Genomic DNA, 14,934 nt, shown 5'->3' on the forward strand with positions numbered 1-14,934 from the left:
GGCTCACTGGGCACTGAAGGAAAGTGCAGTTTCCGTTAACTTTCCCAACCTTCCCAGCAGCTTGTTGAGCAAGCAGACTCGGTGGCGGTCTCCGAAAAAGAGAGTGCACGAGCCAGGTGATTACAAAAGGAGAGCACTTTCCCAAGGAGCGACAAGAGAGCTCTCCAAGGCACCTGTTCTCCAGCAATGCACCGATTTTGCACAGATAGTCGAGAATAGTGCGGCAATACGGCTCCCAGCCAACTGGAGAACGGCAGCACTCGAAGAAGAACCGGGGCCGCGTCGGCAAACTCTTTTACGGGTCCCGAAAGAAAGCGGGGTCTACACAATCGTGAAGAGCGTTGTTGCGCGGCACGATATCACCTATGTTGTCTACGAAACGGGAAGCTGCTAGAACAGTCGTGTGAAAAAATATAATTCGTGATGCAATAAATTTGCGCAATTGGCATGGCAAGAGAATTTGTGCGCACGCTTGACAGCCACTGCTACGCGAACGTTCATGTAAAACGCTGTCAATCTTGATATTTTAGCCACCGCTTCAAATCCCTGGGCGTACGTACACGCCTCCTTGCATAATACCGCCCGTTTCAAATAGATCTCGAACTGCAACGGCCGCAGAAAAATGATGAGCAACGTCCGAGAACAGTTATTTCTTTTGCAGTTCGCCTCCAGAAGCGGCGAGGACCGGGGACGCCGAGCGGAACACTCCCCGCTAGCAGACGACGCTCGCTCTCCTAGCGCAACTCGCAACCGCAGCGCCGCGGTGGCGAGAGTCGCGGCCGGCCGCCTTCTCTCCATGGCCGCGGCGGGGAGATACGGAACTGAAAAAGTATCTAAAAACGTTGATTCCTCCAAGTGATGCGGCCATTCCATTCCGGGGTCGTGTAAAGGTGGAATGAATCTGGAGTCATTCCAATTCCGAAGTGGTAACTCCACAACACTAGTACTCCACAAGGAAACAGTTTTATTCCATGCACCAGGCAAGCAATAAAACAGCAGAATATGATGAACCGGTATACATGACTAGAAACCCTCACTCACTGTGCAAGATGACAGCATTATGCCCAGCTTGTTTAAAAAGCTAGACCATTCCAGTCCGAGTCCATTCTGGGCAAAAGGCACCTAATTCCATACCCATTCTATTCCTCTAAGTGATGCGGCCATTCTGTTCCAGGGTCGTGAAAAGGTGGAATGAATCTGGAGTCATTCAAATTCCAAAGTGGTAACTCCGCAACACTGTACTCAACAAGGAAGCAGTTTTATTCCATGCACCAGGCAAGCAATAAAACAGCAGAATATAATCAACCAGTATACATGACTAGATACACTCACTCACCGTGCAAGATGACAGCATTATGCCTTAACAAGTGCAAATCACTTAAAGACCATTTAAACGAGTGTGACAAGTAATGACATTCTAACAAACGAACATGATGCTCCAGAGCATTACTTGAGAGATTTCAGAAACAGTGGGCCTTTGAAAAAAAGTTAAAAACCATGGGCACACAAACAACAATAGCAAAACAAGTCGATAGAGAATACCAAAAGACAAAAGAAACCCTAAAAAAGCAAATTAGGAGAGCATTGGTTGCCAACAACAAAATCTCTCAAAGAATCACAGCAGCCTTTGATGACCCTAGCGAAATGTAGCTAACACGACGCTTTTTGCTAAAAAATGTTGGGATATATTTACCCACAGCTGGCTTCAGCACTTACAGAAGTTTCAAATACAACCAAATCGTTAAGGCTTCAAATCCCACAAAGGAGGCAGCGTTTAGAGAAAATTCAATTTGATAACATTTTTAGGCCACGCGCAGAAGCCCTGTAGCACAAGCGAGCAATGCCCCCCTAGTTGAACAAAAAGTACCGCGCTGCTGCACTCCTGAAGCAACAGTCCAGCTGCTGCAGCCTTTCACACAAATAACAGCCCTAAATCAACAGACAACACGAAATAAAATTATTTGAGGCATACTTCAACAACGTCTCAACATTAAATCAGACAAATTCTTTCACCACAAAAAGCTGACTACTTAAAAAAAAGCAACTCCTGTAAAAAGCATCCTTTAAGACGACCATCCCCAAAGCTGCATCCATCTTTGCCACAAGTGAAAGCTTTAGCTTCTTGAGGCATCCTGGCTTTTTTTTCACACACTTTGCAGGGCCCTTGTGACTAGACATCGATGGTTGTACTTGGAACATACTTGTGAATTGCCCGATGAGTAAAATCACATGGCAGATGCAATCTTGGTATGGTGTTCTCCCTAGAGTGCCGAAGTAAAGCCATTTTGTTTCCACAGAAACCCTTTAAACACAATACCACACACATACATGAGAATCTCCTCGTCAAAGCCCTGCTCTCTTCCTCACATTTACCCTGGCAGTGTAGATGTGGCATACTATTGTTATGTCAAAAGTAGACAATGGGAAAACAGCATACACAATTATACTGGTGCAACGACTATTTTTTTGAGAAAGACAGACAACCAAGAAAAGGCAGTGTTAGGCATAGTGGAATAGTATAAACTAAAGAAAACCAGGCTTTCTACACCTCACAAGGTGAGCCCAATTGCATCTGCACACAAACAGATTCAAATGACGATTGGAACACAAAATCCCCTTTCAATTCTGTGTCCAGCCAAATAAGCTATACCGCAACTGTGCGAGCACCTGCGGCTTGAACATGGTTGTGTGCACTTGCAGTTGTGCAGATTGCCCACCGGAGTAAGTGTTGCTCTCAACAAACAAAGTCCTAGGACTAGAGCACAAATGTAGTGGATGTCCGAGCTCCAGGATCCCAATCCCGCTTAGTGCTTGTTGGCCAGCCTGGCCCAGAGCCTGTGCTGGACCTCGCTGAGGCCAGGAAACTCGGCAGCACACACCGTGCACTGGCTCCAGGAGAGCGCCACCTTTCCCGGTGGCGACACATAGTGCCAGAAGAGCAGCCGCAGGCCGTAGCTGTCCGTGCTGATGGACGTCAGTGCTGGCAGGTTTTTCAGCAGCTTAGAGTGCTCCGTCGGTTTCAGGAACTCCGAGGCCACGGCATTCGTGTTCAGCATCAGCCGTCCCAACATAGGGTACTCGGCCGTGACCGCCGACCGGACGAAAGCATGGCAGGCCCGTTGGTCGTCCAGCCACAGCTCCTTCACCTGCACAAAATTTCCCACGTGCGCATTCTGCAATTGCAAGGTCATCACCAGTGCACTGGCACTGCTATCAGAGATGGTTGAATGCCCGTAGGTGTGCCCGCCAGAAAGCAGAGAAGGAAAAGCCAGGGGTGGGAATGGGAATGGGCTTGAACCTTTCTGAGTGAGCAGCTCAGGCAGCAATAAAAGGGCAGTTTTGGAGCACCTTCGGAGCACCAAAGTACGAATTTTGGAGTAGTGCAAATCTGTTTGGGAGCAGATTTTCAGGGTCATTGTAAACACAAAAACAAAAGTTCAAATTGTTCTTACTCAACATTCGATCAATACGGAGCCATCTACTTTGCCAATAAGTTAGAAATAATATATTTCTATAATTAAAACATAACAGCTTACAGGGCAATAACTAAGAGAAAACTAGAAAGAAGCAATGCTTTGAATAGCTGCATAACTTCTGACAAATCAAAGACAAATGTTCGTGATATTACACCACCATCCCAGTAATGAGAAACAACCCAAAGAAGACCAGAGATAGGCAAAATGATTCCTTTTGCAACTAAGCTCAACTTTTCGCACCACACCATCAAATGATTCTACGCCAAACAAGACTCCACAAAAATGAAAAAAAAAAAAAAAAACTAGAAGAGAGAAACCCATTAAAAAAACTAAGAGGAAACAAAACATGAATTGCATAACTTAGTAAACCTGACTAGCTCTAGAGAAATTAAAAATAAATGTTGATGTTCACAAAACACAAGAGAAAAAAATGTCATAGCATACCACACATTCAATTCACCTAGCAACGTACGCTAGTAATCTACGTACAGGCATCGCCTCCTGTATTTTTTCGATGCCAAACGCATCAGCCACGAGTAGCCAACCAAGCCCTTTCCTTTTACTCCTGCCACTCTACCCCAATTGCTAGCCTTCCCAGTGCTTCAGACACGTGACCAGTTAATCTCAGAGCAATCCCTGAGGTGGAAAGTGGCAACCTTGGCAAAACGTGCTTCCCCACGTCGCTGGGTTTTCTATTGCTGGCCAGAGCGCCGCTACTTCCACGATCTGAAATATCGGTTGCCTTGGCAACCAGGCACAAGCCATTCTCAAATTCAGTAATGATCGGGTGATCCTGGTTAAGCTTGGGGCCCCACCTCATGACATGTGGCCGAAATGGGCATCCCACCCACTCCCATTGTGAAGCGGGCGATGCTATTAGCATTGAACAAATACAGGAGGTGATGGTAAAGAATACCATGCAACTGTGTCGCCAATGTACCAGTGTTTATCAACTTTTTTTTTTTTCGAGCGTAAGCAGCAAGCTTACTGGAGGGAGGGGTTCCTCCCCTCCTCCCTCCTGTCTCCGTTTTACACCCTCCCCCCTCCTTCCCCCAAAGGCAGTGCTCTATGGCAGACACACCTCGAATTGATTACTTGCAGACAGCTGCCAGCTTAACTCTTTCGGGACCACTCCATAGGCCATCGATCACATATGATCGATGGTTTTGCGAGCCTGCAGAATACAAATTTTCGCTCGATGGAACACCTAGCGACATCTAGGAGATAGTTTGAAAACTGGAGTTTTCTCTTTTGTGAAGTTTCTTTTTTTATCGCCAGGCGGCAACGCATCAGATATTTTATTCTGACGGGCAGTGGTTTCGAATGTAAACAAACATGGCGTCATACTCGCGCGAGCGCGATAAGAAATCCGCCTCGTCTCGTCTCGCATATCTTCGCCTTCTACTGTGGATTTTAACGATGAGAGTAGCAGTGAAGAGTCGGAATGCGGCTTTAGAGATCGGATTTCAGCTCGAGTGAGGATTCGGGTGTCGATCAGCCTGGAACATCAAATCGCGCTCAAAGGTGGGTGTTGGTTTCGGTTTCAATTGGCTCTGGAGTAGGTATGTGCGCTCGAAATATGTTCTGGCTGGTTTATATTTATTCACTAGGGTGTTAACTACCTATGGTGGTGATCTCCTGCCACCAGCGCAGAAACGGATCAAGTTTTCGCCGAGACGAGAGCCCGGCGTGTATCTGGGCGACGACGTAGCCATGGCCCTAGTGCCAAAGAGATCACACACAAAACAAAAAACCAGTTACACCTAGCCGAATCAAACTTTCACGATGAAGAAACAAAGCATTGTGTTAGATTTAAATTTGTATATCCTGAAATAATTTTATTCTTTTTTAATATTTTTATATTTACGCTTTTTTCTCTCTTGTTCTGTAGTTTTTTTACGAAGTTCTTACTTTCAGATTTTTTCATGGTTCTATCGTCAGTGTTGAAGTAAAACTTGGCATTGTATGTCAAAGAACATATAATTAGCTGCATTTTGGTATATGCTAAGGCAGGATGGTGCCTTTGCTTTATGTAATAAAAAATTTGTACTGAGACCTCCATTTTTCATCACTTTTTCCGGCGGTCCCGAAAGTGTTAACAGAATCTCCCCTATCGTTTGTGCCGGAGCCACATCTGTTATCTCATCCAGATGGACACAGCACGGCGGCATCTAACCTTTGGAATGGCAAGCACAGTTGCAAGAAGATAAAATGGCCAGGGTCTGACTGAACAGTAAAACTATTCTACTTTTTGCCTATCTGCGCAGGCAACATCTGCGCATCGCCTGCGCAGATGTTGCCTGCGCATGGAGTTAATAATCACCATAGAGCTGGGTGCTATCTGTTTGCAAAACGTACATTCCAACACTTGCATAGGGGTTGAGTAATTGACACTGTATGAAGCCTTTCAGCAAAGGGAAGGTCCAATGGGGCTTGAACTGTGCATGGAAGGTGCATGTCAGTGAGGTAGCACTGAATACCAAAAACGTTTATAGCATTTCTCCACTTCTTTGGTTACATTGCATCGTATTTTTATATTAGAACAATTACCGGTTCTTTTGCTGTATATCTAAATCACCAAATGACATATTTTCAGAGACCGGAGCCTAAGGGGTGGATGCTGAAGGCCAGTGCAAGCCATTCTTCCCCCTCTCTGCCTCGCCTGCTGACATGAAACGTCAAAGCAGAGTGAAGAAAGCATTGTGAGCCAAGGAAGCAATGAGGATGAAATGTTTTCTTACAATCCTGGTATATCCAGATAAATGCTGTCGAAGAAGCTGTGGCTGCCTTAATGTGCCTGTTGTTGGTGCTACCTGGTTGCGCAATCAAGTGCAGTTGGGAGAAACGTCCCGCTGATGCTGTTAGTGACAGGTGACTGGGGAACGGGGGTGCCAGGGACCAGCTGTAACTAGAGCAGGTGAGAATGGCCGCAGCTGGTGCCAACTGCGACCAGTTTCCAGTTGGGACCAGTTGCAACCATTCCCACCTATTCCAGTTGCAGCTGGTCCCAACTGAGAATTGTTCCACAACCCAGTTGAACTGGGACCAGCTAGATTCCCAGTTCAATATTTCCACCAGGGGCACCAATTCCTGCAACACTGTGCAGCCTCCCCGTCGGAGGAGCCTGTTTCACAGCTCAGCCCTGCTCCCCCAGCATTGGGAAACTTGAATACACACTGGCCTTCCCTTGAACCCTCGAGCTGTCCTTCCTGCTTCGTCCAATACAGTGCACGCACCCCATCAACACACAAATGCAGCCCGGCAGCACAGGTGCCATCTCCAGGTCCACATTTGATGACCCTCAATGTGGTACCGTGTACCTAACTGGCACAGCACACAATTGTGCAACAGAAGAGTTCTAAACTGGTGCTGCTATGAAGCAACAAAGCAGACATCTCAGTGAAATGGTGGATAGTAGATAGAGTTTTGCTTCCTACGGGCGCCTGCGCTTTGCTTGCTTACCTGGGCCGGTGATCAACTAAGCTAATTTTGCACTTGGCTCGAGGCACTGGAGATTTGCAACAGCAACCTTACTAGATGAAGTGCACGATTTCCAAGTTGTAAAGTGGGAATCCGGTCTCTTATGGAACAGAAAAGCACCTGTAAATTTTGGGATCAAAATGGGTGATGGGTTCATTATGTAAATACGTATCTTGCCAAAACTAATAACGGTGTCATCAAGATAAACATCAGCTCATCAAAACAGCTGGAAGATGTCTCGGAGCACAAGATCTGGTGAAATGCTGCAACAAGCCGAGTAGTCTATACCAGCTGCACCTCAAAGCCCGGCTGTAGCTTCCTCACACAAAACTGACTCGAACACTATGGAGAGTAAAGAACATTTTACTTTCCAGCACAGCACTGGCCGATACCAGTACACAGGTGGAGAGCGGCAACTACCAACTGCTCACCCGCATTTCCCAGTAGGCCCCTTTACGAAGTATGCGCTGTGTAGATGCCACATTTTAGGAGGCGGGTCATGTGCATACAGGCAACCCTACAGCGCAGAGAAGGGGAAGGCACCGCCTTTATAGGAAATGCCGTCTTGCCAGGGATGTTCATGCAAGGAAGGAGCGGATAAAGTAAAGCCGCACAAGATGCATAGACAGAGCTAGTGGTGCATGGGGAGGTGGGTAATCCGCTCTGGCCACGAGAGATGAAGAGAGCTCCCAACTCAAACTGGGAAAGCCAACCACCCGGCCAGTGCAACCTGACTCTCGGGATGCACAGGTGCAACCACGGGGCATTTTACCTGAGTGGAGCAGCAGGCGATAAGGGTGGTCAGGTAGCCTGGGTCAGTGCACCGGATGCCCAGCCGGAGGAACTCGAGAGCAGGTGGCGGAAAGGGAGACTCCCCTTCAAGGAGAGCGCCAGCATCTTCGCACACCACCATGCAATACACCAGGGAGAGCTTCCGCAGCCGAGGGCAGTGGCGGGCGATCACAGTGGCCCTCACACACTACGGACAAAGCACATCAATGACAGATCGCATAAATAATATCCACGCTTTGACAATTCTAGGGACCTTTGCTAAAGTGACACATTACAAAGTAAACAAAAACAAACACAAACTGTATGTATACTAACTTGAATGTATTTTAACACCGTTTGAAATAATAAAGAATTCAAATTCAAATTCCACTACTCAAGCGCAGGAAAAGAAAAAAAATTGCGGGCTTCAAGAGGGGTAAGAAAATATACTCCAGCATTAAATAAAAAATATCAGCCTCAAGAAATATTGTGTAAACTGAGGCTACCCATTAACATTTTATTAAACAAGTTCAATTAACCTTAGAGACCTTCGGGTCTCCCCCACCTAGATGACATGTCAAAGAGCAGCTATCCAGCTTGAATGATGAGTCCAAATGAGCGTGAATGATGAGACCAAATAGCACTCCCATGAGCCTCAAACCACTGCTATTTTGCAATATCGGAATGCATCCTTTACCCCCAAACATTATCTCATCCCTCCACCAAGTTTTCAGGCTTCCCTAACTTTTCACCTCCATCTCTTAGTAGCCACTCTGTTATCATCAGCCTTCCCTCTTACATGACCAAACTCTCTCTTAAAGGGGCCCTGAAAGAGGTGTTTGCATTTTCGGATAAATCAATGTTCTCGTAATCAACTCCTTAAGAATTTTGTTTATCAAAGCTATGAGCATTAAGGGGTATTCACACGAGAGAGAAATCCGCCGTTTCGCTCCTCGGAGTGCGCGCCACGTGACCCCTACGTCACTGTTTCTCTCCGGCGCACCGCCTCCGATGGGAGATCGGAGCTTCTGCTCGCGAGCTACAAACCCTCCGACGCTCGGCGGCGGAGGAGGCGGGATTTCGTCTGCTCGTCGGGCAGCTGGCCGCGGCTGAAGTTCTAGAGCGGTTGCAGGCACTCTATTTTTATCGCTTCTTAATACATCGGACGCGAAAATGCGTGGCGCACATGACAGGCCCACTGAGGGAGCCGCGTACACCACCAGCACGGGCGCTTGGCGAGCGGCGGCCGCGGCCGCGAAGTGGCGCAGGCCGGCGCCGGTAGCTCGAGCGACAGCTTGTTATTGCTCCCCAAGGCGCAAACAAAGCTGCGTATACGAGAAATGGGGTAATGATGTGATGGAAAGTTGCTTTAAAAATCGTCACCGGAGCCGCTTGCCAGAGCGCCGATCGAATATTCGCCGCAGTGTTAAGCCTAACATGAGTATGCGGGCCTGTAGGTGGGCCGGCCGGCTGCTACCACGTCGCGCGCCGTTCTCTGCGCGCGGCAGCACCTGCATCGCGTCGACGACCAATTTTTGGTCGGTTGACAAGATCAGTACGTATGTGCTTAATAGAAATTGCCGCCGTCGCGGAATCGGCGGTGCTACGGCAGCTCTGCTTTAGAGATAGGCGACTGCAAACAGTGATGTCCCTCCGAAAGTCGCATCCTCCGTGTGAGCGAAGGAGCTGGCCGAGCGGAACTCCGCCTGCGGTGACGTCACGACCTCCCTCGGATTTCTCCGCTGAAACGCTCCGTCGTGTGAATACCCCTTTAGCGGAGTTATTGCAAATCAAAACAGTGCATTTTCTTTCTTTCCCCCTCGTTTTGCCTTCGTCCTCGCCCCATGCTAGCGCTCCGCTCGGATATTTCCCATGATGCCACGCCCGAGACGTCTGAAGCAACATCATCTTGTGCGCATTTGCTACTTTGATAGTAATGCGTCGCAAGCATCACTTTGGGACGGGGCCGTCTGACTTTCTGCATTGCGTTTGCGCCATTTTTTTATTTATCATTCTGCTTATGACTCCACACTCCGATAATGGCTGGAAAAGCCGACCGAAGGATTGGGGCAGCATTTTTGCGCTTGCACACCACGCCAAAAATTCACGCAAAGAGAAAACGACACTTTTAGTGATCGCGCAGATGCAGCGATAACATGTGTTGGTACATATAATGGGAGTCTAAAATACGTGAGCAAATGACTAAAGAATCGCCTCAAAATTTGTTACAGTGAGCACGTACATACGTTCCGAACCGACAATTGTATGCACCAATGTCGAGCTTGGTCGTGTTGTGGTGACGCAGTGCAAGCGCGTACACAGGCAGTAGAAGTATTCCATTCCGTTTATCCGATTGGTTCAAAACGTTTATAACGTTAACAAAAAAGCAGCTGATCAATGATTGCACGATACATGGAAGATTTTTTTTAGTAAGCATCGTGCATTCAATTCCCCCTCCACCACCCCCACCTTCCCGGAAACTTCTACACGACCCTGCGTTTATCAATAAGACAAGTAGACTGTAATCGATATTACGAGCGCTCTTGGACGAGTAGTGTGGGTTCTGGGGCAGCGCCTGCCCCTTTGTTCGACCCTGCATCTGATTGTACAAAACAATTAATCCGCCCTCGCACTTTCCCTTGACGGCCTAGAGGAGTCTTCTTTTCTATGCTGTTTGTTCGTTTTTTCACATTCTCAGTGCTTACTGCGATATGTGGCAGGTTTGGTTGCCAGCCGAGGCCCTATATTTTACCCAAAACGCCTGCTTTGTGTCTTGTTTAACTCTTTCCTTACCGCCAGGAAAAGACCCGTTTCATAAGGTGCAGGAATTTTTTTTTATTTTTATATAAAAATTTTTTCATGTTTATTGCTATACACCAAAATGTAGACAAATAAATGCGCTTTTTAATGATATAAGTATAAAACGTGTGTGTGCAACACAATAGCAGAAAACAAATCCCAAACAAGAAAATTTTCGCAACTACCGCAAAAAATTTTTGGAAAAGTGAGCGTGGAGGGCACAAATAAGTCAGTAAAAAAATTTCAAGATATACGTTTTGTGGCACGTTTATATAGCTAACTATCCTAAAAGTTGCAACCGTACATGTAAAAAATTGTTAGCACCGCAAAAAAAAAAAAAAAAAAAAAAAAAAAAAGTCACGCCATGCCCAGATCGACCCCCGGTCTCCGTCTTGGACAAAACTTCACGCGTTGTGCAGCGGGAGGCATGGAATCGCGCCCATAGGACGTAGAGACCCTGCGGATGGAGATAATAACAGTGAAAACACGCTCGGTCCCCTCGCAAACGCTCAAAAACGCGATAAATCCCGAAAAAAAAAAAAAAAAAAAAAACTCGCCGTCGAGTTGACGAAGGCGTTCCAGGTTGATTGAGGGCTTCATCGCTGTTGGTGCTAAACTCTGATGATAGGGAATCTTCTTCAGGGCCACTGCTACCACTTTCATCAGAAAAATCGACCGTAGCACCGCTAGAATTGCGAGAAACACGACGACTCCTTTCAGACCCGGTGCCCGACGCCGACGCCATGGCTGCCGCTATCGCTAGGCGCTCGCTTATCTTCCCAGCAAGGTCAAAAATCACTGGGTCTCCGGAAACCAAAACCGAAACTGACACGGGTTGTGTGCTTCCTCAGCTTCATTTGAGATGGCGCCTCACGTCCATGCAGCACGTTGGTGCGCGGGAATTTCAACTTGAATCCATCGATCAAATTGATCGAAATTGAATAGGCGCGGTAAGGAAAGAGTTAAGTGGATGGAGGGAAACTATGTTTAGTCTATAATGACATACCAATTTTGCAATATACACACACCAGTACTGCTTTCTCTGAAAGTAAAATTGGCTTTTTCTAACACAAAGCACGAGTTAAAAACTGAAAAATCCTGCCAATGACTCAAAGGATGTATTGACATTTGAAACGGTACTTCCACAGTTCAATCAAAATGTGTTGTTTTGAATTCGCGAATAGAATACCATGCCACGTGAAACTGCCCAGGCAAAAAGAATTAAGGCCCTGGGAATTTCAACTTGCAACATTGATGGAATGCGTGCGACGCTTGAGACCACTGCGCCATGGCTACAGAGGAGGGCCGTTGGTAAAAACAACCTTATCCTAGGTGGGTGCCAACCCTTCGTGTCTCGCATCAATGCTGCTTACTTGGTTTAATTCTTCGCTGGTAAGCTGAACATTTTTTGAATAATACTTGCGCCACAAAATCCCCCCCCCCCCCCCCCCCCCCCCCCATAGCTGATACCCAGCAACTGCGCTGCTACGCGCAAAGAAGGCAATCACAAATGTGTGCACGCCTGTGGCTGTTCACCCAGCTCAAGAAGTGCTTCCTGTACTCTACGCTTTACAATAAGTTTGGGTTGATTTTGATTTATTAGTGCCTATATTAACTTCACTGGCTCTTCTACTGCCTTCAATTGGCCTCATATTTTTCTACTAGCGCACAAGTCAGCGAAGCGTTGTATGAGCATTTGTGTGCAGCTACTTCGACTTCATAGACTTTATAAGTCTGATATAGTCTATAAACCAACAAACTAAAGGCACATTCTTCCAGCACAAATTGTGCTGTGGCTTAGTTTTAACTAAGGGAACAAATTGTGACGACCCTCTGGTGGCCGGCTGACTGACTCTGTTGGAGCGTTGGCGAGCTGCGCAGCAGCACAGTCAAGCCAAGTCTGCTCGAGTGAGCGTCATACGAAACGTCATGGGAAATCGGCAAGGAGGATGCAGAGAGCATGACAGCAATTTGTAATTGATTTTTTCTACTAAATAAAGTCGCATAAACGCACTGAGAGTAATTCATACCTGCCAGGTTTGCCGGGATGGCATTAGGGAGATCTTACTGGGGGTTGGGGGGGGGGGGGGGGGGGGGGGGGGGGGTGGGGGTAGTAGCTACAACAGAATGGGTAACTTTACACATTTTTTTATTTGCTTAACACATAGCAGGAAATGAACTGTTTCTTCGTACAAACTACCAAGAAGCTAGACCACTCAAATGTTCGACGTGGCTGACACCCGCCCTTTTCAGAAAGTCGTGGAAATAGTACTGCAAGTGCAATACAAAACAGCAGGAACTGAACTGTTTTGTTGTTTCGTCTAGGCTAACAACAAGCTACACCACTGGAGACTTGCTAAATCTTCAGAACCGCCGTCCAGAACGGCCGTGCTCGTGTGTAAATAAAAGCGGCAGCGGCAGCGGCGGCAGCGGCGCTGCGTTTCTATAAACAGTAAACTAACAATGGGTCGAACAGGTTCACCATCTACACATGGCCGACAACGCTTTTTAAGGGGGGACACTGGTATTAAAACAATTTCTTTTAATTTTCAAGCAACCTTTGTGAAACTTGTCAGCCTTGCTGTTTTTCTCCCACTGATTTCAGATATGCCATTATTTTCTCAGTAGGTCAATTAGTTCCCAAGATAATTAGCACTAATTAGTAGGGGTGTGCGAATATTCGAAACTTCGAATATCTGATTCGACTTTTTTGGTATTCGATTCGATTCGAACAACACTTTTATTGTTCGAAATATTCGAACCACCCAAAACTAAAATAATAATAATAATAAATTCAGAGTGTGTCTGTATCGGTGTTTCTTTACAGTGGACTCTCGATGATACGATTCTGGGGGTGCGAATTTCGGGATGATACGAATTTCCGAAAAGTCCCGGCTAAATTGCATCGTTTGCAATGGGAAAAATTTCGGCTGTTACGAACGGGCCTGCGCGGGCCGGCGGAAGATACGAACGAGCCGGCGAGGCACCCGACTGCCGAACGAGCAAGTGACGGCTCTCGCTCCCCTGTTTGTCACTCTTTCTACAGAAACGGCCGGGCTGTTGTTTTCTGCTCGCGAAAACGCTCTGCGTACGCCCAACGCGCTGACACCGCCGCGAAACCACCCCCACGCTGCGCGCGGCGCGGCCGGCGGCGTCAACATGGCGTCGGCTCCAGCCGCAAAGTGGCGCGGGCGCTCGTGCGACCGCTTCCATCCGCTATTTAAAATGCGGCTCAAGGGAGACACGAAGTTGCTTGTGCCGTAAAGGAGCTGATAATGCATGCAAAAATGGTACTATAAAACATCATCCGCGCCGCTAGTGAAAGCGCCCATAAAATATTTGCCGGGGTGCTAAGCCTAACCATCTCCGGTGGAGCCAAGCCGGCTGTCTCGATCTCGTCGCAAGTAGTCAGGCTCCTCCATTCTGCCGCGCGCGTCGTGCGTCATTTTCTGACTGAGGTAGGCGCTACCGCGGGCGCGAAATCGTCGATGTGGGCGTGAAAATACATTGCTGGCAGAGCCGAGGCGAGCGAATCGCGTGCAAAAACGCACCATGCGGTTCACGCTTGACTGTTGCGGCGTGTAGCGAGCTTGGGCACAGCGAGTGAGGAGACGAGCGCGAAGCTTTACGTGCTCCAGAAAGGACTGCTTTGCGACACGGGGGTTAAAAAAAGCAGAAAAAATCACGAATTTCTTCACGCGAAAGTAGGAAAAGAAATAAACGAAAACTTTTTTCAGCGCGAAATTTTTTGGTTGTGTTGGTTCATATGAATTTCAGATGATACGAATATTTTTCGCAGTCCCGCGAGATTAGTATCATCAAGATTTTACTGTATCAGCGCGCGGCAATGTGCACGGGCTCGGGCATGCCAGCTACTAGTGTCTCAAGTGAGCGGCTGTTTTCGGTATCTGGTAAAGTGGTGACGAGCAGGAGGTTGTCACTGCTCCCCGAAGATGTCGAGCAGTTAACCTTTCTCCATGTTAACATTTAAGTTAGTGCAGACCTTAACCTGTTGAGTGCAATGGTATTGTGTAATTCATAATTTTACTTTGTGTGATTTGTTGTGCAATAAAGTTGCAGTTTTTGTGTCTCTAGATGGTGAAAACACTAATTTTACAAAAAACAATAAGTATTCGTATTCGAAAAATATTCGATTCGATTCGAACTTTGTTTTTATTATTCGACTTCGCTTTCGAAATTAAAAAATTGATATTCGCACACCCCTACTAATTAGCCATTTTTAGTCAAGCAATAGACAAAACAGTGTTGCTCACAAGACTGTAATCTTTATATTTTCCAATACTATGAACCCTGGTGAGTGCAATAATCGAAGCAGTTTTTTATGCATCGCTTGGAACTAATTTTACAGCTCAGTTAAACTTGGTCGTAGCACATGGGCAAAGAGCCA

General features: G+C 47.0%; 1 protein-coding gene across 1 annotated transcript in view; it reads right to left on the reverse strand.

Moving 5' to 3' along the window:
• Positions 1–1,242: 1,242 nt before the first annotated feature.
• LOC144138046 (uncharacterized) overlaps positions 1,243–14,934 on the reverse strand; it is a 46,314-nt gene continuing 32,622 nt past the window's right edge. The window contains exons 6-7 of the mRNA XM_077670114.1: positions 7,729–7,935; positions 1,243–3,146 (exon numbers count right to left, since the gene is read on the reverse strand). Coding sequence (XP_077526240.1) covers positions 2,805–3,146; positions 7,729–7,935 — 549 coding nt within the window. The 3' untranslated portion in view covers positions 1,243–2,804. The remainder of the gene's footprint in view (positions 3,147–7,728; positions 7,936–14,934) is intronic.

This window comes from Haemaphysalis longicornis, unplaced genomic scaffold, assembly GCF_048455015.1.
Source record: "Haemaphysalis longicornis isolate Haplotype H1 unplaced genomic scaffold, Haemaphysalis longicornis Haplotype H1 scaffold_1, whole genome shotgun sequence".
In the NCBI taxonomy this organism is placed as follows: domain Eukaryota; kingdom Metazoa; phylum Arthropoda; class Arachnida; order Ixodida; family Ixodidae; genus Haemaphysalis; species Haemaphysalis longicornis.